Raw genomic sequence first — 24,760 nt, 5'->3', positions numbered from 1 at the left:
AGTCTTGCCCTATTTAAATAGAAAATAGCATAATAAAGTTTCCTACCCTGACAACATTTTCAGTCTTGACAACACTCCATTACAAGACGCACACATTTTAGTCACATGACCATAAATTGCACAGGCCAACATTTTTGTGCACACTGCACAAATAAATTAAGAGGGATATTGATGACAATTATACCTCCAGGTGTGCTTAATTTGAGAGGTTTTTTTTTTCTACATTCTTGACAATGTCAGTCAATTTAGGCAATCTAAGGTTGTTGTTTTTTTTAGTATTAACCACACTGATTTCAGTAATTAACTTTTGTCTCAAGTGCAGAGTGCACTAATGAATCAAGGTATTAACAGCTGAAATAATGTCATTCCAACCTTCTGTATAATGTATCTGGCAACTGGACAACTCTGTTCCTAATTACATTTGAGGTGAATTTTGGATTTTGGTTCTTGAGTATAGTTAATTAAATTGTACACGGACCATTTGAACATTTCTACCTAACATAGTTGAAAATCAACACCAGTATTAATCTGTGCAATACCTCCCATAAATACTAATTTATTTATTTTTTACTGGGGGGGGGGGCTACTTGTGAAAATTCTTTATACATTTTTAAGAAAACCTGAGGGGGAAGAAAACGTAATCTGGCATTATTTTTTTTCTAAGTGATAAGCGATTGCGATTGGCCCAATAGACACAACAATGTTTCAGAGATAGTTTTATGTAAGGAACATTAAATAGACATTACAGGGACGTTACACTTTTTTTGCTTTTTATTTCAAAATTGTTCTTTGTCCCACATTCCCTAGAGAGGCCAAAAAGCAAACTTGTAATCAGGGTTTTGAAAATGATGCAAATTGCATAGTAAACATATCAAACGTATTTAAATATTTTGCATTAAAAAGTTAATAAAAAAAAGTTGTGTAAATTCATATAGAAACTATTGGGAAAGACTAAAGAGTAACACATTGTAGAATACATACTTTTAAGTAAATAATGCAATTCATGTCACTTTTACCATCACTTTTTATCCATTTAAACAATATACTATTCTAATACCTTTTACATTTGTGATAGCTGGTAAAGATATTCAAATTCTCTGTTTTGTATTGTGTTATAAACTAGCACAATGTGAATTCCTAACAAAACCCCATCTAGTATTTTCATTATTGTTTAAATAAAATTCTGCTTCCACTGTGCAAGTTATTGAGATCTGGTAATATATTACACGTATTGCTGCCCATTCCGCTGGGATAACAAAATAACTCTGCTGTAAAACCATTTACTGACTCCCTGAAAACAGAACTTTGCACAACAATTAAAACAAATTTACATGTATACACACTGACTGGCACTATGGGCCCCATCCGATATGCAGCGTCGCCCGCAGAAGCCGGCGACGCCAGATTTTGTGCGGGTTTGGTATCACATATACGGCGTAACATAGAAGTTACGCTCGTATATTTCTGCCTTCGCCCGTAGTTTTTTGCCCCATAGACTGACATATAAAACACGCGCAATTTGGTATCCAATATACAGCGTAAGGACTTACGTGGCGAAAATGGAGAAATCTTACTCCATTTTCACCTTGCCACAAAATGCAGGCTTAGCAAGCCTTATGCTGAGTATTGGAGCCTCATAACTCCCTAAACTGCCTGCAAAATAAAACCTAACACCTAACGCATGCGCAATGTCTATCTACCTGTCAACCACAATCCCCAACCACAATACCTAATAAATTGTTTAACCCCTAAACTGCCGCTCCCGGACCCCGCCGCCATCTACATTATATGTATTACCCCCTAATCTGACCCCCCTACACCGCCGCCACCTATATTAAATATATTAACCCGTAATCTGATCCCCCTACACCGCCGCCACCTATATTAAATATATTACCCCCTAATCTGACCCCCCTACACCACCGCCACCTATATTAAATATATTAACCCCTATCTGACCCCCCTACACCACCGCCACCTATATTAAATATATTAACCCCTAAACCTAAGTCTAACCCTAACACCCCCTAACTTAATTATTATTTAAATAAATCTAAATAATATTAATATTATTAACTAAATTATTCCTATTTAAAACTAAATACTTACCTATAAAATAAACCCTAAGATAGCTACAATATAATTAATAATTACATTGTAGCTATTTTAGGGTTTATATTTATTTTACAGGTAACTTTGTATTTATTTTAACTAGGTACAATAGCTATTAAATAGTTTGTAATTATTTTAACCAGGTAGCTATTAAATAGTTAATAACTATTTAATAGCTACCTGGTTAAAATAATTACAATTATCTAAACTAAAATACAATTAAATAAACTAAACTATATTTCAAGAATTTTAAGCTAATTACACCTAATCTAAGCCCCCTAATAAAATAAAAAAGCACCCCAAAATAATAAAATTTCCCTACCCTAAACTAAATTACAAATAGCCCTTAAAAGGGCCTTTTGCGGGCATTGTCCCAAAGTAATCAGCTATATTACCAGCCCTTAAAAGGGCCTTTTGCGGGGCATTGCCCCAAAGTAATCAGCTATTTTACCTGTAAAAAAAAGAACACCCCTACTCTAAAACCCACCCGATCCCCCCTTAAAGAAACCTAAGTCTAACCCCCAAGTGGTCCTTACCTATCCTGAAGACCGGCGGAGAAGGTCCTGTTCCAGGCGGTGAAGTCTTCTTCCAAGCGGCGACCTCTTCTTCCAGGAACCAGCCGGCGCGGAGCTGAAGACCGTCGACTCTGGAACTGAAGACCGGCTACGCTGGAACTAAAGATCGGCGACGCTGGAACTGAAGACTGCGGAGCCATGGAGCATGGAGGATCCTCTTCATACGATCTCTGCCGTACACTGAATAGGAATTCAAGGTACGCGATTAAAAATGGCGTCCCTTGAATTCCTATTGGCTGATTTGAGCCTTCAAATTCAAATCAGCCAATCGGATGAGAGCTACTGTAATTCTATTGGCTGATTTGAATAGCCAATAGAATAAGAGCTACTGACATTCTATTGGCTATTCAAATCAGGAATTCAAGGGACGCCATTTTTAATCGCTTACCTTGAATTCCTATTCAGTGTACGGCGGAGATCGTATGAAGAGGATCCTCCACGTTCCATGGCTCCGCGGTCTTCAGTGTCAGCGTCGCCGGTCTTCTGTTCCAGAGTCGACGGTCTTCAGCTCCGCGGTCATCGGTCTTCAACTCCTCCGCTCCGCGCCGGCTGGTTCCTGGAAGAAGAAGAGGTCGCGGCTTGGAAGAAAACTTCACCGCCTGGAACAGGACCTTCTCCACCGGTCTTCAGGACAGGTAAGGACCACTTGGGGGTTAGATTTTGGGTTTTTTAAGGGGGGGATCGGGTGGGTTTTAGAGTAGGGGTGTGTGGGTGGTGGGTTGTAATGTGGGGGGGGGGTTGTTCTTTTTTTTACAGGTAAAAGAGCTGATTACTTTGGGGCAATGCCCCGCGAAAGGCCCTTTTAAGGGCTATTTGTAATTTAGTTTAGGGTAGGGAAATTTTATTATTTTGGGGGGGCTTTTTATTTTATTAGGGGGCTTAGATTAGGTGTAATTAGCTTAAAATTCTTGTAATATTTTTTATTTTTTGTAATTTAGTGTTATAGTTTAGTTTATTTAATTGTATTTTAGTTTAGATAATTGTAGTTTATTTAATTAATTTATTGATAGTGTAGTATTAGGTGTATTTGTAACTTAGGTTAGGATTTATTTTACAGGTAATTTTGTAATTATTTTAACTAGGTAGCTATTAAATAGTTATTAACTATTTAATAGCTATTGTACCTAGTTAAAATAAATACAAAGTTACCTGTAAAATAAATATAAACCCTAAAATAGCTACAATGTAATTATTAATTATATTGTAGCTATCTTAGGGTTTATTTTATAGGTACAGGTGGCCCTCGGTTTACGACGGTTCATTTTGCGCCGTTTCAGAATAACGCCCTTTTTTTCCAGTCATGTGACTGCTATTGAAAAGCATTGAATGCTATTGAAAGCATTAGCACATGCATACATTAAAGTAGCCAGTAGGTGGAGCTGTCCGCTTGTATTGCAGCAAAGACATGCAAAGCCAAGCAAGCCAGACTTGATCAATGGATCAGCTTTCATAGGAACAAGATCTAGCAGCCACTTCCCTTAGCTGCAGACTCAATGCACAGAACTGTTTGCAGAAAAAAGCAAGTAAAAAAACGTTTTTGTTAATTAAACTTAGTTTGATGATGATACAGTCTGTTGTGTGATTAAACACAGGCAGGCTGAAATTAATCAGTGTATAACCAGACCTGAGCAATGGAACCATTTTTAAAGGAACAAGATCTAGCAGCCACTTCCCTTAGCTGCAGACTTAGAGAACTGTTTGCAGAAAAAGGCAAGTAAAAAAACATTTTTGTTCATTAAACTTAGATTGATGATGATACAGTCTGTTGTGTAATTATTTTGTTTTTGTTCATTAAACTTAGATTGATGATGATACAGTCTGTGTGATAATTTTATTAGGTGCGGTTTAGCAAATGTTTTTGTTCATTAAACTTAGTTTGATGATGATACAATCTATATTATTAGGTTTATAATACTGTTTAGCATTTAAAGTCTTCATTTCAAAGCTTTAAAAATAATGTATTAGGTGTTACTTTTGACAATTTTTAGAGGGGCCTGGAACCTAACTCCCTCACTTCCCATTGACTTACATTATAAACTGGGTTTCAATTTACAACGGTTTCGATTTACAACCATTCCTTCTGGAACCTAACCCCGGCTTAAACTGAGGGCTACCTGTATTTAGTTTTAAATAGGAATAATTTAGTTAATAATATTAATATTATTTAGATTTATTTAAATAATAATTAAGTTAGGGGGTGTTAGGGTTAGACTTAGGTTTAGGGGTTAATATATTTAATATAGGTGGCGGCGGTGTAGGGGATCAGATTAGGGGTTAATATATTTAATATAGGTAGGGGATCAGATTAGGGGGTAATTAATATAGGTGGCGGCGGTGTAGGGGGGTCAGATTAGGGGTTAATATATTTAATATAGTTGGCGGCGGTGTAGGGGGGTCAGATTAGGGGGTAATACATTTAATGTAGGTGGCGGCGGGGTCCGGGAGCGGCGGTTTAGGGGTTAATACTAGGATAGGTTTATTGCGGTGTGGGCTATGGCGGTTTAGGGGTTAATAATTAGGCTTATTGCGTTGTGGGGGGTTGTCGGTCTAGGGGTTAATACATTTATTGTTAGGAGTGAGAGGGGGGGTTGCGGATAGAGGGGTATACGTGTCGGGCTATTTTTGGGAGGCGTGTTAGAAATTTACGGGAGATTTGATACTTTATTAAGTTTTTGTAGGCGACGGCAGTTTCTAAAGTGCTGTAAGTCACTGGCGACTCCAGAAATTTCTACTTACGCTTATTTCTGGACATCGCTAGTTTGTCCGACTTACGGCACTTTAGCAACTGCCGGTGGGGTATATTGGATACCCCGATGTGCGAGGTGAAACTACGGGCGGCGCGGGTTACCTCGCTTGCACCGAAAAGTATGCCGTATATCGGATCGCGCCCTATATAGGCAAGCTCCCCTGTAACTTAATATATGATTTCCAGAGTAAATAATCCAAATGTATATTGTTTGAAAGAGGAGTAGTGCGTATTGGGCGTGTCCCTGAATTTATGGCTATCAGGCCTTATATCATATTCATATCATATCAGAAAACACATACACACAATCAGTAGTTTATTAGTATTGTTATCGTTGTGTATGAGACATTGGGGCCTAATTATCATAGTGTGAGCGGATATGATCTGATATTGCGGATCATGATCGCTGCACATCGATAAATGCCGACAGCGTACGCTCTCGGCATTTATCATTGCACCAGCAGCTCTTGTGAACTGCTGGTGCAATGCCACCCCCTGCAGTTTCTCGGTCAATCGGCCGCTAGCAGGGGGTGTCAATCAACCCGATCGTGTCCGATCGGGTTGATTTCTGGTGATGTCTGTCCGCCGCCTCAGAGCAGGCGGACAGGTTATGGAGCAGCGGTCTTTAGAAACACAGGGCATCAAGCTCCGTATGAAGCTTGATAAATATGCCCAGATTGTTACTGGTGCATAAAGCAGAGTGCCTATTCCTAATATATAATGGTCGAATGTGTTAATATAGTCTCACATATAAAATGGTACGTGATATCATGTGCATGTGATGACTTTATTTATAGTACCTCTAATGTGTGGTTAAACCACATAAAAACCCAAAAAGCTGTTTTTTATTGCAATAATCACGTTGGCAACAAAGTAGTTGTTTATCCACGTTTGCAACTGTAACCATATCAACTGAGGTTATGCAGTTAGTTTTATGATTGGTATTTGGATATTCTACACATTCATTAATTATCAATACTTAGTCATGTATACTTCGACTAATCCTATTGAGACCCCCCTGGTATAATTCTGGGTGTTATCTTATGGCATATATATCTCCTGATCGTTACTAGAAGCTTATATTAAAGTAAATTGGCGCATCCAATACTGCTTTGTACTTGAAATGAATTAGGTTTGGTGTTAGTTCACATATTCTTTTCAAATTCAATCCCCTTATATTAAGGATCATATCCACTAGTTAGCGGTATTAAACAGTGTGCATCAAACACCTAGACCTATCGTGGTTTGGTATTGTTTTACAAAATCATGCGCTACAATTATATAGTTTATTTGCACTTCTGTTATTCGTTTAGTATATGATTGCCACCACAATAATGATACACAATTATAGCAATAGTTATGTGCGCTTCTGCTAGTAAATATACGGTTAGCATATGATTGCCACAACAACGATCATAAAATAAAGTAACGTTACTTTATTTAATGATCTTTTTGTGGTGGCAAACGTATACTAAACGAATATTTAGAAGTGCATATAAACTATATAATTGTAGCGCACGATTTTGTTTAAACCACTAACTAGTGGATCTGATCCTTAATATAAGGGGATTGAATACGAAAAGAATATGTGAACTAACACCAAACCTAATTCACTTCAAGTACAAAGCAATATTGGATGCGCCAATTTATTTTAAGATAAGCTTCTAGTAACGTTTAGGAGATATATATGCCATATGATAACACCCAGAATTATACCAGGTGGGTCTCAATAGGATTAGTCGAAGTATATATGACTAAGTATTGATAATTAATGAATGTGTAGAATATCCAAATACCAATCGTAAAACTAACTGCATAACCTCAGCTGATATGGTTACAGTTGCAAACGTGGATAAACAACTACTTTGTTGCCAACGTGATTATTGCAATTAAAAACAGCATTTTGGATTGTTATGTGGTTTAACCACACATTAGAGGTACTATAAATGAAGTCATGACATGCACATGATATCACGTACCATTATATATGTGAGACTATATTAACACATTCGCCCATTTTATATTGGGAATAGGCACTCTGCTTACAGCAATATTTGAATGCATCAGTAACACTGAGGCCTATTTATCAAGCCGTCAACCGCAAATAAGCTGGAATTCTGCAGCGAAATTGTGGCGAGCCCGATTCCCCTTATTTATCAAAAGGCCCTTTTAAGGGCCATTAGTAGTTTATTGTAGGCTAGGGTTTTTTTTTATTTTGGGGGGCTTTTTTTTATTTTCATAGGGCTCTTAGATTAGGTGTAATTAATTTAAATATTTGATTTTTTATTTTGTGTAACTTAGTGTTTTTTTTTTTTTTTTTTTAAACTTAGTGTTTGTTATTTTGTGTAACTTAGTTGTTAGTTTTTTGTAACTTTGTAATTTTTAATAGTAGATTTAAATTATTTCAGTAGGGTTAGGTTTTTAAATATATAATATAGTTAATTTAATTTGTAGTTTAATGTAATTTTAGTATAACAGTTAGGGTAGATTAATTATTAGTTTAATATAGTTTAATGTCATTTTAGTTGTATAGTTAGGGTAGATTAATTATTAGTTTAATATGGTTTAATATACAGGTACCCCTCAGTTTACGTTGGGGTTAGGTTCCAGAAGGAATGGTTGTAAATTGAAACCATTGTAAATTGAAAACCAGTTTATAATGTAAGTCAATGGGAAGTGAGGGAGATAGGTTCCAGGCTCAAAATTGTCATAAGTAACACCTAATACATTATTTTTAAAGCTTTGAAATGAAGACTTTAAATGCTGAACAGCATTATAAACCTAATAAAATAATCACACAACACAGAATATATAATTAAACTAAGTTAAATAAACAAAAACATTCGCTAAACAGAATTATAAACTTAATAAAATAATCACACAACACAGACTTCACTTGCATTTTTCTGCAAACAGTTCTTTCTATGCATTCCAATCTGGACTGATTTATAGACAGGGAGATCTTGTTCCTTTCGAATCTGCTCGATAGCTCAGGTCTGGTTAAACTGATTAATTTCAGCTTGCTTGGCTTTGCTGCAACACAAGCGGACAGCTTCATCTACTGGCTATTTTAATAAATGCACTGCTTCTCAATGCTTTTCAATAGCAGTCACATGACTGGAAAAAAAGGTTGTTATTCTGAAACGGTGTAAATTGAACCGTTGTAAAACTAGGGCCACCTGTAGTTTAATTTAAATCTAAAGGTAAGTTTAAATTTATTATAAGATAGGGATGAGTTAATATTTAATATAAAGTTAGCGGGTTAATAGGTAAATTTAGTTTATGGCAATGTGGGGTGCTGGCGGTTTAGGGGTTAATAGGTTTAGTAAGTGGTAGTGATGTGGGAGGCCAGAGGTTTAAGGGTTAATACATTTAGTTGTGGCGGGGTCCGGGAGCGGCGGAATAGGGGGTTAATACATTTATTTAGTTGCAGTGGGCTCCGGGAGCGGAGGGATAGGGTTAATACATTTAGTTAGTTGCGGCGGTGTCGGGGAGCAGCAGAATAGGGGTTAATACATTTATTAGAGTTGCGGCGGGGTCCGGGAGCGACGGGATACGGGTTAAACAGTTTAGTATAGTGGCGGTGTTTAGTGACAGGGTATAAATAAAGCTGTTAAAAAGCCGAATAGCAGCGAGATCGATGACTGTTAGTTAACAACAGTCCGCTGCTCATCGCCCCGTACTTGGTGCGCAGCTTTTTGACAGCTTTTTTTGTTAAATATGGAGAGCGTATTCAGGTCTGCGGCGGCGATGTCAGGCGAGCGTATTAGTGCCGTTTAATGCAAGTAAGTTGACGGCTTGCTAAGTAGGCCTCATAGTCTCAAACACATCGATAACAATACTAATAAACTACTGATTGTGTGTGTGTTTCCTGATATGATATGAAGATGATATAAGGCCTGATAGCCATTAATTTAGGGACACACCCAATACCAGCAATAATTGCTCGTGATATTGGATTTTAACATTTTCACCCATCTTTTAAAGAGAAACAATAAAGGTTATATTGTATTTTATCCTGTCTCTAAACTAGTCTGGGCACAGAGTGCTGATAGAGCATTTTCTAATATTTATCATTATGTTAAAAGTGATCTAGCTAATTATAAAAACAAAATATCTGGTAGTTCTGTGTTTCACCACCTGGTTCTGGCCCAAGAAGAAGCTTTGTATGCTTTGTTATAGAGGAACATGACATGCTCTAAAGACATGTAACTTTAACAGTAGCAAACTTGCAATGCTGTGTTTGACCCCCACAAAAATTGTTTAAACAAATAGTTAAAGTACTGCATGGGAGCTGCATCACCTATGCACCGTTTTTCGTTTGTATTATGGGGTTGTGGGTAACAACAAATGAATCACTTTGTGATATTTAGATTTAAAGTGACAGTTTACTCAAACATTTTCTCTCCTTTAATTTGTTCCCAATAATCCACTTTACCTGCTGGAGTGTATTACATTGTTTACAAGTATTTCCTTTACCCTTATATTGGTATTCAAAATAGTTGCTTTAGCCTGTGTAATCCCCACCTATTCTGAAAGTTTTTGGCCTTAGGTCCAAGTTGTATAAACAGCCAGCAGAAGAAATTACACTCCCAGTGGGGTATAGAAGAGATAAGGTAATAAAATATTAATTTTCCATTGTTCTCTCCAAGTATTGGTCTTTGCTTTACAGACAGATATAAGATAAAGAAGCAGGTATATGTACACAATGAGATAAAGTAAGGAGATATGATTATACCTACAGGCTCAACACATTTTATTAGGTTGTGGCTCTAAAAGACAATAACAGCTATTTCATATAAACAAATAAACCTTAAAAAGCTAATTTTCATAATTTAATACTCTGCAGTTGGTAAAAAAAAGTAATTGAAAACACATTAAGGGAAAAACAATTTTACAGTATACTGTCCCTTTTAAGCCTGATGTATAATTAAATGCTAAACGAGATACACTAAAGAGATGTCATTCCTGTGTCCTCATGAAAACATGAGGAAATCCTCCAAAGCTTTATGCCAGCTTTTCTCTTGAGTTCTCCAAACTCTTAGTGAATCTTGGCATTTCATATTTAAAGGAACAGTGTACAGTAAAACTGTTTTCCCCTTAATGTATTTCCAATAATTTGGTATACCAGCTGCTGAGTATACCATGTATTTGAAATTGCTCCTTTAGGTAAAACTATTTTTAAAATGGGCTGAGGTTGCAAGGAGAGCAGACCTCCTTGTCTTATGATTCTATAAACAAAAATGCTTCCTTATCTCTGTATGGATAAACAAAATAATTAAGCTAAGCACAGATCTTTCCCATCCCAAACTAGGAGTGTGATTTCTGCTGCTGGCTCTCATTTACTTTAAAAATGAAAATAGTTATTTCAAATGTCAGAATAGAGGTAATACACTCCAGTAGGTAAAATGTACATTGTCCCTTTAACAAAAATAAAAAATAACAAAGTTGCATTTGTGTAAGTACTTTTTTCAGCTTCTAAAAATGAGTTCTTCATCTCCTTTAACTGAATATCTTCCTCCCTGATTTCTTCTCTTTGCCCTTTTGCTTCCTTTGCTGACCTTGGATAATCTGCTCTTCACTGGCTACAGACAATTCACCTTCTGCTCTGTAAGTGTCTTATTTATATATTGTAGATTGTAAGCTCTCAAAACTAGGCAAGATCCAGCTGCCTGTAATAACCCCACAACCTGCAAGCATGTTCATATCATACGCCATGTGTATTTTCAAATTGAAAGAAACTTTATTAAACAGACATTGGGGTAAGGTTTATAAAAATTGAATGACAAAGATAAATAATTGTAATTTCTTCATTTAAACAGGTATTTTTGCCCAAATATAAGGACTTTGTCGAGGATGATGCAACAGAGAAAGAACGGAAGTCTGGCTTCCTTAAGGAAAACCAAAACAGCCCTAATGTGGCACTGTTCCCCTCTCATAGTCCCTCTCTGTGCCTGGGTCCCTCCTGTGAGGGGGCAGTCACAATAAGTGAGCCTGTTCTCCCCAACCATGGAGTCTGTCTGGATATGGCAATACTTGACAGCGCTTGTCTGCTGTCACAGGTGGTACCTTCCCTTGCTATGGGATTTATCGTGCAGCTGACACAGTCAGTCACAGCCTACGTTGCATCAGCCGCTGCTTTTGGATTCATAGCTATTTACTTTTCCAGCAAGGTGGTGTTTGACAAAAGTGACATGTCCAAACTGACTCCCTTGTAAAACAGGACAGTAAAAACTGCGCAAGATAAATGACAAGCACCTCGGATGTTGGTGTGATATCCTGTTGGGCCACATTAATACATTAATGTAATATGTGACCTCTTACAAATACACTGGATAAGCGGAATAAAATAAATCTATTTTATATCATGTGGAATGTCAGGTTTCGACTATAATAAATGCCAGTACAGTGGAGTACATTTAAAGCGGTGTTATTCAAACCTTTTTTTTCCTCAGTGCAATTATAGCAAATTCATTGATAGCCCAAATTCTTACATGTTAAGTAAATAAATTTAAGGGACACTGTACTCAAAAATGTTCTGATATCGATTTGACTGAAAAATAAACATATTGACTTTTTTGCCTGAGAAAATATAAAGTACTAGATACTGTTTAAATTTAAATTGATATAACAGTATCAGTTCCTGTTAATGTGCATATAGATACTTTCTACTAATGCTCCTTAAGTACCAAGGATTCGTAGAACATACACAACGTAAACACCTACACTAGTTGTAGTTTAAATTTAAAAAGTATATGAGTTAAAGGGACATGAAACCAAAAAAAAATATTTAATGATTCAGATAGTGCATGCACTTTTAAACAACTTTCCAATTCACTTCTGTTATCAAATTTCCTTCATTCTCTTGGTATCCTTTATTGAAGGAGCAACAATGTACTACTAGAAACTAGATGAACATTTTAGTAAGCCAATGACAAGAGGCATATATGATGTGCAGCCACCAATCAGCAGCTAGCTGCTGAGCCTACCTAGGTATGTTTTCAACAAATGATAACGAGAACAAAGAAAATTAAATAATAGAAGTAAATTGGAAAGTTGTTTAAAACTGCATGCTCTATCTGAATCATGAAAGAAAATTGTACTCGTTACTACATGTTTCAAATGTTACACTTCTATCTTTTGGAATGGAACGTTTTATTTCCGAGAAAAAAATATGATGTGGGATCACCAATGTATTTGTTGAGGAGGGACGAGGAAGGAGGGGTGGGGCCGTTGGTGCGTCTCTAAAAAACAGCGCCTATGCTCCGACTGGGGAAGTTGCTGGAGGAACAGCAGTCAGACCTTCCATCCCATGATAATCCCACATGATCTCATATGGCCTGTGAGAAGCAACATTAGAATAAAATGTTTAAATGTATTAAAATAAAATGTCACATTACAAATAGGAAAATGTAACATTCATTTGTAGTTTGGAACAACCATTATTTTAAAGAATTTCTCTGAAACATTCATCTAGTAGAATAATTCCCAGTAAAAAGCACTATGCAACTAAGTGCTGCCTTCTGGGCCTTAATTTGAATAACCCTGCCTTAAAGTGCTTCAAGGGCAATCACCAATAACTAAGTACCCTCAGGCATAGACGGAGTTAACTTGTCTTCTGTGTTGCACTTTCTATTTAATTGCTTTTTGGGAGGAGGTTGTTGATGTTTCTTTTTGTCTTGACTTAGTGATTAGACACAAAATTAAATGGACCCTAATATTTGCCAATACCACAAGCAAATATGGGACCATGTAGAAATTAGCTTAAAGGGACATTGCACTGTAATTGTGCCCCCCCCCCCCCCATGTGTTTCCAATCAATCACCTGCTATACCAGCTGCAGAGAATTAAATTATGGGAAATTGTTCCTTTAGGTTTATTTTTGCTGTTTTTGCACATTGGAATCAACCCAGTTTTGCAAAATGATGCCTATTCAATTAGAGCAGATCTAATTATATTATCTCTTTCCCTCTATACACAAAGGCAAATGCTTACGTACTAAAAATATTATTATGGGTGGTGGTTTTACTGAACAAAACCAGCTATTTCAATTTAATTGAACAATTTCTCATAATTTAATATCCTACCGTTGGTATAACAAGTTGTGTGATATCCGAGTTAAATTTGCACATGAAGGTTTTTTTTTTTTTGTTTTAATATCTATACTGCAGAGATTGAATAAATAACATGATATTTAAAATTGCCTCATTTGTACTTTTTAGTTATCACTATATTGTCCTTTTAATACATTCCTATAAATATATGCAACATTTTTGGTTCAGTTTTTTGTATTATAATTCAAACTACATTGACGCAAAATGTGGGGGGGTTTTTATCAGTCACTTCACATATCCATAAATTTCCTAACATACCTTTATGATGCATTGATTGTACAATGGTTTCCCATGTTTCATACATACAAAACAAAATGTATAGTATAAAACACAGCACACTGAGTGCCAGATAACTAGGTTAGTAGTTATCAGGTTTGGCCTGTGTGTACAGCTGCTGTTTATTTGTACCAAGGCAAGTAAAATAATAGCAAATTTATATTTGTGTACATTACATAATAATGCATATAGACAGAAGGAGAAACAATACGTTGATGATATTTTTTTTCCTTTTATAAGTATTGTATTTTAATGAAGGTGAATATATTTACAGTTATTGTCAAGCACCAAATATTCAGTAATTTATATTAATGTATGCATATTTATTGACAACGTATCTGTAATTATTATTATTTTTTTTCAGAAAAGTAATTTACCTAAATCTTGTTTAATAAAATGATACTAGGTTTATGATGTCTGGCTTACAATACATATACCTGCCTGTTCTGCTGCTTAAAGGGATACTAAACCCAATATTTTTTTCTTTCATGATTTGCACAGAGCATGCAATTTTAAGCAACTATCTAATTTACTCTATCAATTTTTCTTCGTTCCTTTGGTATCTTTATTTGAAAAAGCAGGAAAGAGAGCTTTGGAGCCAGCCCATTTTTTGTTCAGCACCCTGGATAGAGCTTGCTGATTGGTGGCTACATTTAGCCATCCAATCAGTAAGCGCAACCCAGGTGCTGAACCTAAAATGGGCCGCCTCCAAAACTTTCATTTCTGCTTTTTTAAATAAAGATACCAAGATTATGAAGAAAAATTGATAATACAGTAGGTGTAAATTATAAATTTGCTTAAAATTGCATGCTCTATCCGAACCATGAAAAAAAAATCTGAGTTTAGTATCCCTTTAATATTTTGGATGAAAACTTACATCTCAGAATTTAATTTACACCTTTTCATTTTCTTTTAATAAGAGTGCCCTGATAATGATTCTTTATGCTGATGACTATTTATAGTTATGTTTTTCCAACACAATTACTATAGATATTTAATGAAGGACTATATGCAATTAGTTGATAACATTTTTCTTTAATTATGTACTTTAATGTTTGTAGCATAGACATTTTCTTAGATCTAGATGATATCTATTACCCCTTCCAATGGGTTTAGGCCTTACAATAAAGACAAGTTGTCTTAAATTTGCCCATTTTTTTTTTTTCAATTGAGCATTTACTTTGACACTCTTTTCTGCAATATTGATATTCATTTTTAAAACACAAATATGTTGTAGATTAAAAGCTAAAATACAGTTTTTTTAGCTTTCTTTTTTTTTTCATTTATGCACATATTTTAAGTGTCAATTTAAAAATCTTTGCTATAGTTGTATATTTCTCCCAAACAAAATTACTATCTATAAATTATTTTTTCATTGCTTTTAACCTTGAAAATATTTAGTGCCATGGAAATGTATATTTATAAATATGTAGAAAGTAAAGGGAATTGTTTGTATGTTTAATATGTTAATATTTGTTATTATTTAAAATGTTTGCTGTTTGAAGTTTACTTTGTGTGTCACAATCACAAAATGCTATTAAAAGGCCAATGTTTAAAGGGAATTGTTAACGCATGCTTTAACAATAAGGTGTTAATAAAGCTTTTAATTGAGATTGTGTATATATACTGTATATATACACCCAATATATATATATATATATATATATATATATATATATATTGTGTTAATAAAAAAAATACAATGGACAAAACTTAAAAAAAAATTAGATCACTTGAGTTTCTTTCTGAACACCGGCTGTCCCCCCCCCCCCCCCCCCCAATCAAAATCTATAATAAAAACATTACATTTTGTTTATTAAAAATGATGGATCCCTATTTTTTATTTGTTGATGTTTTTGTTGAAGTGTCCATGCAGTTTCTTGCATAATATATAGATTAAAAAAAAAACGGAATAAAATGATTTTAGAAAATGGTTTGTGAAAAAAAACATGAAGTAGAAAGTTTAATGGTCTTACATTTATAAATTAATTTATAAATGAATATTATGTTATTCAATGTCTACATTTCTTTTGATATACCTTATTGTTGTGTGATAATTTTCCTTTAATGGCCTAGAAGATCATTAATTAATAATTTAAAGTTGTGGTGAAAATCATCTCTCTAATACTTTACTTAAAAAATATATGTAAGACGGGAAATATCTTTTGTGCAAATATTTTTGTCTTCTATTTATTTACAGATGTTAATATTATATGTTTATGAAAATAAAGATCCGGGAAATTGTTTGAGATTCTAAATAATGTGTTTTGCTTTATTTCTTTCAACAAATGTGCCTCTGTTATGTTGCAAAGCTTTGTTCATGAATATAGGAAGATAAAATGCCTGAATTTGGGAAATTAAACTTTTTGGAATTAATGAGATCTTGATTTATTTATTTATTTTATGTGGTGTATTTAAAATAGCTAATTTTTTGCACTTTATTTCTTATTTTTTTTACCAAATATGGTGTTTTTAATACTTCCCATTATATATCATTATTATATTTTGTATCTCTGCCTTATTAACATATTTCGATTTGAAGAATGCAAACTATTTAACCAATAAAGTTGACCTAATGGCATTATGAGGAAGAAATTATGGGGAAATAGGAAAGGGGGGGAAAACAAATAACAAGAAACCTTTTCTATTCTATATATTTTTTTACTTGAATATTTTTATCATATAGATAAAATTGCATTTTATGTTATGTTTTATGTTGCATTTTATGTTAAACAGTGTTCTCCCTAGGACTTATTTAATAGACACACATTATCATTAAATCAATTTGTGTTAAATTATGCAATTGGTTTATGCTCTGGATAGTTTAAAGGGACAGGCTACTTGAAAATTCTTATTGTTTAAAAAGATGGATAATTCCTTTATTACCCATTCCCCAGTTTGGAGTGCAGCCAATAAGGCTAAACAGTTACATAAAAGAGATTATTGGCGCACATCCACTTGCAAATAATCAAAACAATTTTTTTTTTTAGCAAATTTACCTGCAAAAACAATTATGCTTTTATGGTAAAATTGGGATCTTAGTTATCTTATTGGCCATATTCTGCTTAAGCCAGTCACCAACATACAAGGTGCCCCAATGTTGACTACAGTTCTTTGCCTTTTTGGGCTGGCTTAAGCAGAATATGGCCATATTGTGTGACTAAGATCCCAATTTTATTATAAAAGCATAGTGGATATGCACCAATACTCTATATTTTATGCATTTTGGCCAATTAGTGCTGACTCATAAGTAAGTCCACAGGAGTGAGCACAATGTTACGTATATCACACGCATGAACTAGAAATGTTTAACTGTAAAAAAATCTATCAAAATGCACTGAGATAAGAGGCAGCCTTAGAAATAAGCATATAAGCCTATTTGGGCTTAGCTTTCAACAAAAAATACCAAGAAAACAAAGCAAAAGTAATCTGGAAAGTTGTTTAAAACTGCATGCCCTATCTGAATCATGCAAGTTCAATTTTGACTTGACTGTCCCTTTAAATACATTTGTGTTAAATGATGCAATTAATTTAAGATTTGGATATCTTAAATAACATTTATAAATAATAGAAAATGCATGTTTGCTCTCTGCCAGTGGTTTGGCGAATTCTGCTTTTATAAACTAAATGTTATTAAAACTTAAGCATACCACATCAACTTAACTTTTCCCCTGGTGGACAGGTTGCAAGCTGCTTATCCGTTTCAATGTTTCAAAGAACAGAAAGTGTGACAGCATAAAGCACTTTAATTGTTTAAAACCACAGGGTTACAGGCAGCAACGTTTCGGGAAACATCCCTTAGTCATGCTAACATATAAACGGAACATACTCACAATTTATAGTAAAACACCACTAGATGGCACTAGAACCACTTTGAGTATTTAAAGGTACATGAAAACCAAAATTTCTTTCATGTAATTAACAAGAGTCCATGAGCTAGTGACGTATGGGATATACATTCCTACCAGGAGGGGCAAAGTTTCCCAAACCTTAAAATGCCTATAAATACACCCCTCACCACACCCACAAATCAGTTTTACAAACTTTGCCTCCAAGGGAGGTGGTGAAGTAAGTTTGTGCTAGATTCTACGTTGATATGCGCTCCGCAGCAAGTTGGAGCCCGGTTTTCCTCTCAGCGTGCAGTGAATGTCAGAGGGATGTGAAGAGAGTATTGCCTATTGAATGCAGTGATCTCCTTCTACGGGATCTATTTCATAAGGTTCTCTGTTATCGGTCGTAGAGATTCATCTCTTACCTCCCTTTTCAGATCGACGATATACTCTTATATTTACCATTTCCTCTACTGATTCTCGTTTCAGTACTGGTTTGGCTTTCTACAAACATGTAGATGAGTGTCCTGGGGTAAGTAAGTCTTATTTTCTGTGACACTCTAAGCTATGGTTGGGCACTTTATTTATAAAGTTCTAAATATATGTATTCAAACATTTATTTGCCTTGACTCAGAATGTTCAACTTTCCTTATTTCCAGACAGTCAGTTTCATATTTGGGATTATGCTTTAAATTATCATATTTTTTCTTACCTCAAAAATTTGACTTTTTTCCCTGTGGGCTGTTAGGCTCGCGGGGGCTGAAAATGCTTCATTTTATTGCGTCATTCTTGGCGCGGACTTTTTTGGCGCAAAAATTCTTTTCCGTTTCCGGCGTCATACGTGTCGCCGGAAGTTGCGTCATTTTTGACGTTATTTTGCGCCAAAAATGTCGGCGTTCCGGATGTGGCGTCTTTTTTGGCGCCAAAAGCATTTAGGCGCCAAATAATGTGGGCGTCTTATTTGGCGCCAAAAAATATGGGCGTCGCTTTTGTCTCCACATTATTTCAGTCTCATTTTTCATTTGCTTCTGGTTGCTAGAAGCTTGATGTTTGGCATTTTTTTCCCATTCCTGAAACTGTCTTATAAGGAATTTGATCTATTTTGCTTTATATGTTGTTTTTTTCTCTTACATATTGCAAGATGTCTCACGTTGCATCTGAGCCAGAAGATACTACAGGAAAACCACTGCCTGCTGGATCTACCAAAGCTAAGTGTATCTGCTGTAAACTTTTGGTAGCTATTCCTCCAGCTGTTGTTTGTAATAATTGTCATGACAAACTTGTTAAAGCAGATAATATTTCCTTTAGTGATGTACCATTGCCTGTTGCAGTTCCCTCAACATCTAAGGTGCAGAATGTTCCTGATAACATAAGAGATTTTGTTTCTGAATCCATAAAGAAGGCTTTGTCTGTTATTTCTCCTTCTAGTAAACGTAAAAAGTCTTTTAAATCTTCTCTCTCTACAGATGAATTTTTAAATGAACACCATCATTCTGATTCTTTGGACTCTTCTGGTTCAGAGGATTCTATCTCAGAGATTGATGCTGATAAATCTTCATATTTATTTAAGATGGAATTTATTCGCTCTTTACTTAAAGAAGTACTAATTGCTTTAGAAATAGAGGATTCTAGTCCTCTTGATACTAATTCTATACGTTTGGATAAGGTTTTTAAAGCTCCTGCGGTTATTCCAGAAGTCTTTCCTGTTCCTAATGCTATTTCTGCAGTAATTTCTAAGGAATGGGATAAATTGGGTAATTCATTTACTCCTTCTAAACGTTTTAAGCAATTATATCCTGTTCCGCCTGACAGGTTAGAATTTTGGGACAAAAGTTGATGGGGCTATTTCTACCCTTGCTAAACGTACTACCATTCCTACGTCAGATGGTACCTCGTTTAAGGATCCTTTAGATAGAAAAATTGAATCTTTTCTAAGAAAAGCTTATCTATGTTCAGGTAATCTTCTTAGACTTGCTATATCATTGGCTGATGTTGCTGCAGCTTCAACTTTTTGGTTGGAAACTCTAGCGCAACAAGTAACAAATCGTGATTCTCATGATATTATTATTCTTCTCCAGCATGCTAATAATTTCATCTGTGATGCCATTTTTGATATTATTAGAGTTGATGTTAGGTTTATGTCTCTGGCTATCTTAGCCAGAAGAGCTTTATAGCTTAAGACCTGGAATGCTGATATGGCTTCTAAATCAACTCTACTTTCCATTTCTTTCCAGGGAAACAAATTATTTGGTTCTCAGTTGGATTCTATTATTTCAACTGTTACTGGTGGGAAAGGAACTTTTTTACCACAGGATAAAAAGTCTAAAGGTAAAAACAGGGCTAACAATCGTTTTCGTTCCTTTCGTTTCAACAAAGAACAAAAGCCTGATCCTTCGTCCTCAGGAGCAGTTTCAGTTTGGAAACCATCTCCAGTCTGGAATAAATCCAAGCCTGCTAGAAAGGCAAAGCCTGCTTCTAAGTTCACATGAAGGTACGGCCCTCATTCCAGTTCAGCTGGTAGGGGGCAGGTTACGTTTTTTCAAAGAAATTTGGATCAATTCTGTTCACAATCTTTGGATTCAGAACATTGTTTCAGAAGGGTACAGAATTGGTTTCAAGATGAGACCTCCTGCAAAGAGATTTTTTCTTTCCCATGTCCCAGTAAATCCAGTGAAAGCTCAAGCATTTCTGAATTGTGTTTCAGATCTAGAGTTGGCTGGAGTAATTATGCCAGTTCCAGTTCTGGAACAGGGGATGGGGTTTTATTCAAATCTCTTCATTGTACCAAAGAAGGAGAATTCCTTCAGACCAGTTCTGGATCTAAAATTATTGAATCGTTATGTAAGGATACCAACGTTCAAGATGGTAACTGTAAGGACTATATTGCCTTTTGTTCAGCAAGGGAATTATATGTCCACAATAGATTTACAGGATGCATATCTGCATATTCCGATTCATCCAGATCATTATCAGTTCCTGAGATTCTCTTTTCTAGACAAGCATTACCAATTTGTGGCTCTACCGTTTGGCCTTGCTACAGCTCCAAGAATTTTCACAAAGATTCTCGGTGCCCTTCTGTCTGTAATCAGAGAACAGGGTATTGTGGTATTTCCTTATTTGGACGATATCTTGGTACTTGCTCAGTCTTTACATTTAGCAGAGTCTCATACGAATCGACTTGTGTTGTTTCTTCAAGATCATGGTTGGAGGATCAATTTACCAAAAAGTTCTTTGATTCCTCAAACAAGGGTAACCTTTCTGGGTTTCCAGATAGATTCAGTGTCCATGACTCTGTCTTTAACAGACAAGAGACGTCTAAAATTGATTACAGCCTGTCGAAACCTTCAGTCTCAATCATTCCCTTCGGTAGCCTTATGCATGGAAATTCTAGGTCTTATGACTGCTGCATCGGACGCGATCCCCTTTGCTCGTTTTCACATGCGACCTCTTCAGCTCTGTATGCTGAACCAATGGTGCAGGGATTACACGAAGATATATCAATTAATATCTTTAAAACCGATTGTTCGGCACTCTCTAACGTGGTGGACAGATCACCTTCGTTTAATTCAGGGGGCTTCTTTTGTTCTTCCGACCTGGACTGTAATTTCAACAGATGCAAGTCTCACAGGTTGGGGAGCTGTGTGGGGATCTCTGACGGCACAAGGAGTTTGGGAATCTCAGGAGGTGAGATTACCGATCAATATCTTGGAACTCCGTGCAGTTTTCAGAGCTCTTCAGTTTTGGCCTCTTCTGAAGAGAGAATCGTTCATTTGTTTTCAGACAGACAATGTCACAACTGTGGCATACATCAATCATCAAGGAGGGACTCACAGTCCTCTGGCTATGAAAGAAGTATCTCGAATTTTGATTTGGGCAGAATCCAGCTCCTGTCTAATCTCTGCGGTTCATATCCCAGGTGTAGACAATTGGGAAGCGGATTATCTCAGTCGCCAAACGTTGCATCCGGGCGAATGGTCTCTTCACCCAGAGGTATTTCTTCAGATTGTTCAAATGTGGGGGCTCCCAGAGATAGATCTGATGGCCTCTCATCTAAACAAGAAACTTCCCAGGTATCTGTCCAGATCCCGGGATCCTCAGGCGGAGGCAGTGGATGCATTATCACTTCCTTGGAAGTATCATCCTGCCTATATCTTTCCGCCTCTAGTTCTTCTTCCCAGAGTAATCTCCAAGATTCTGAGGGAATGCTCGTTTGTTCTGCTAATAGCTCCGGCATGGCCTCACAGGTTTTGGTATGCGGATCTTGTCCGGATGGCATCTTGCCAACCATGGACTCTTCCGTTAAGACCAGACCTTCTGTCACAAGGTCCTTTTTTCCATCCGGATCTGAAATCCTTAAATTTAAAGGTATGGAGATTGAACGCTTGATTCTTGGTCATAGAGGTTTCTCTGACTCCGTGATTAATACTATGTTACAGGCTCGTAAATCTGTATCTCGAGAGATATATTATAGAGTCTGGAAGACTTATATTTCTTGGTGTCTTTCTCATCATTTTTCTTGGCATTCTTTTAGAATACCGAGAATTTTACAGTTTCTTCAGGATGGTTTAGATAAGGGTTTGTCCGCAAGTTCTTTGAAAGGACAAATCTCCACTCTTTCTGTTCTTTTTCACAGAAAGATTGCTATTCTTCCTGATATTCATTGTTTTGTACAAGCTTTGGTTCGTATAAAACCTGTCATTAAGTCAATTTCTCCTCCTTGGAGTTTGAATTTGGTTCTGGGAGCTCTTCAAGCTCCTCCGTTTGAACCTATGCATTCATTGGACATTAAATTACTTTCTTGGAAAGTTTTGTTCCTTTTGGCCATCTCTTCTGCTAGAAGAGTTTCTGAATTATCTGCTCTTTCGTGTGAGTCTCCTTTTCTGATTTTTCATCAGGATAAGGCGGTGTTGCGAACTTCTTTTGAATTTTTACCTAAAGTTGTGAATTCCAACAACATTAGTAGAGAAATTGTGGTTCCTTCATTATGTCCTAATCCTAAGAATTCTAAGGAGAAATCATTGCATTCTTGGATGTTGTTAGAGCTTTGAAATATTATGTTGAAGCTACGAAATCTTTCCGTAAGACTTCTAGTCTATTTGTTATCTTTTCCGGTTCTAGGAAAGGCCAGAAAGCTTCTGCCATTTCTTTGGCATCTTGGTTGAAATCTTTAATTCATCTTGCCTATGTTGAGTCGGGTAAAATTCCGCCTCAGAGAATTACAGCTCATTCTACTAGGTCAGTATCTACTTCCTGGGCGTTTAGGAATGAAGCTTCGGTTGACCAGATCTGCAAAGCAGCAACTTGGTCCTCTTTGCATACTTTTGCTAAATTCTACCATTTTGATGTGTTTTCTTCTTCTGAAGCAGTTTTTGGTAGAAAAGTTCTTCAGGCAGCGGTTTCAGTTTGAATCTTCTGCTTATGTTTTTTGTTAAACTTTATTTTGGGTGTGGATTATTTTCAGCAGGAATTGGCTGTCTTTATTTTATCCCTCCCTCTCTAGTGACTCTTGTGTGGAAAGATCCACATCTTGGGTAGTCATTATCCCATACGTCACTAGCTCATGGACTCTTGTTAATTACATGAAAGAAAACATAATTTATGTAAGAACTTACCTGATAAATTCATTTCTTTCATATTAACAAGAGTCCATGAGGCCCACCCTTTTTTGTGGTGGTTATGATTTTTTTGTATAAAGCACAATTATTCCAATTCCTTATTTTATATGCTTCGCACTTTTTTTCTTATCACCCCACTTCTTGGCTATTCGTTAAACTGATTTGTGGGTGTGGTGAGGGGTGTATTTATAGGCATTTTAAGGTTTGGGAAACTTTGCCCCTCCTGGTAGGAATGTATATCCCATACGTCACTAGCTCATGGACTCTTGTTAATATGAAAGAAATGAATTTATCAGGTAAGTTCTTACATAAATTATGTTTTTTCTTTCATGATTTAGAAAGAGCATGCAATTTTAAACATTTTTCTAATTTGCTTCTATTGTCTAATTTGTTTCATTCTCTTGATATCCTTTGCTGAAAAGCATATCTAGATAGGCTCAGAAGCTGCTGATTGGTGGCTGCACATAAATGGCTTGTGTGATTGGCTAACCCATGTGCATTGCTATTTTTTCAACAAAGAATATCTAATGAATGAAGCAAATTAAATAATAGAAGTAAATTTGAAAGTTATTAAAAATTGTATTCTCTATCTGGATAATGAAAGAAAAAAATTGGGTTTAATGTTCCTTTAAGTTAGATACAAAAGACTAATTTATTCTTAACCTAAAGGCAAAACATCTGATATATATCCTATTATATAAAAGGTCAAGTGTGTTTGTCCGAAGCTGTCATGCGCAGTAGAGACAGCACAAGGACAAACGCACCTGCCCTTTGAGTCTTACTCCCTAGCTGATCTGCAGCAGAAGTGGGCGTGGCCAGGCGGGGGCGTGGTCGATGTGAAGGGGGCGTAGTCAGGCGGTTATGACCGTGAAGGGGGCGTGGCCGGCCGGGAAGGGGGCCTGGTCGGTCGCGAGATAGAGAGGGGGGAGAGAGGCCGTGAAGGGGGCATGGCCGGCCGTGAAGGAGGCGTGGTCGGTCGCGAGATGGGGGGAGAGATAGAGAGGGGGGAGAGAGATAGAGAGGGGGGAGAGAGATAGAGAGGGGGGAGAGAGATAGAGAGGGGGGAGAGGGATAGAGAGAGGGGAGAGGGATAGAGAGAGGGGAGAGGGATAGAGAGAGGGGGGAGAGGGATAGAGAGAGGGGGGAGAGGGATAGAGAGAGGGGAGAGGGATAGAGAGAGGGGAGAGGGATAGAGAGAGGGGAGAGGGATAGAGAGAGGGGAGAGGGATAGAGAGAGGGGGGAGAGGGATAGAGAGAGGGGAGAGGGATAGAGAGAGGGGGGAGAGGGATAGAGAGAGGGAAGAGGGATAGTGAGGGGGGGAGAGAGAGAGATAGAGAGGGGGGAGAGAGGCCGTGAAGGGGGCATGGCCGGCCGTGAAGGAGGCGTGGTCGGTCGCGAGATGGGGGGAGAGAGATAGAGAGGGGGGAGAGAGATAGAGAGGGGGGAGAGAGATAGAGAGGGGGGAGAGAGATAGAGAGGGGGGAGAGAGAT

General features: G+C 36.6%; 1 protein-coding gene across 1 annotated transcript in view; it reads left to right on the top strand.

The window, feature by feature from the left end:
* The window catches only part of SLC45A3 (solute carrier family 45 member 3), a 36,788-nt gene extending 20,589 nt beyond the window's left edge, over window positions 1-16,199 (top strand). The window contains exon 4 of the mRNA XM_053696634.1: window positions 11,256-16,199. Within this exon, the coding sequence (XP_053552609.1) occupies window positions 11,256-11,651 (396 nt within the window). The 3' untranslated portion in view covers window positions 11,652-16,199. The remainder of the gene's footprint in view (window positions 1-11,255) is intronic.
* Window positions 16,200-24,760: the final 8,561 nt, after the last annotated feature.

The sequence above is a fragment of the Bombina bombina genome, unplaced genomic scaffold, assembly GCF_027579735.1.
Source record: "Bombina bombina isolate aBomBom1 unplaced genomic scaffold, aBomBom1.pri scaffold_1650, whole genome shotgun sequence".
NCBI classification, from domain to species: domain Eukaryota; kingdom Metazoa; phylum Chordata; class Amphibia; order Anura; family Bombinatoridae; genus Bombina; species Bombina bombina.
This window is presented reverse-complemented; position numbering and strand designations above follow the sequence as displayed.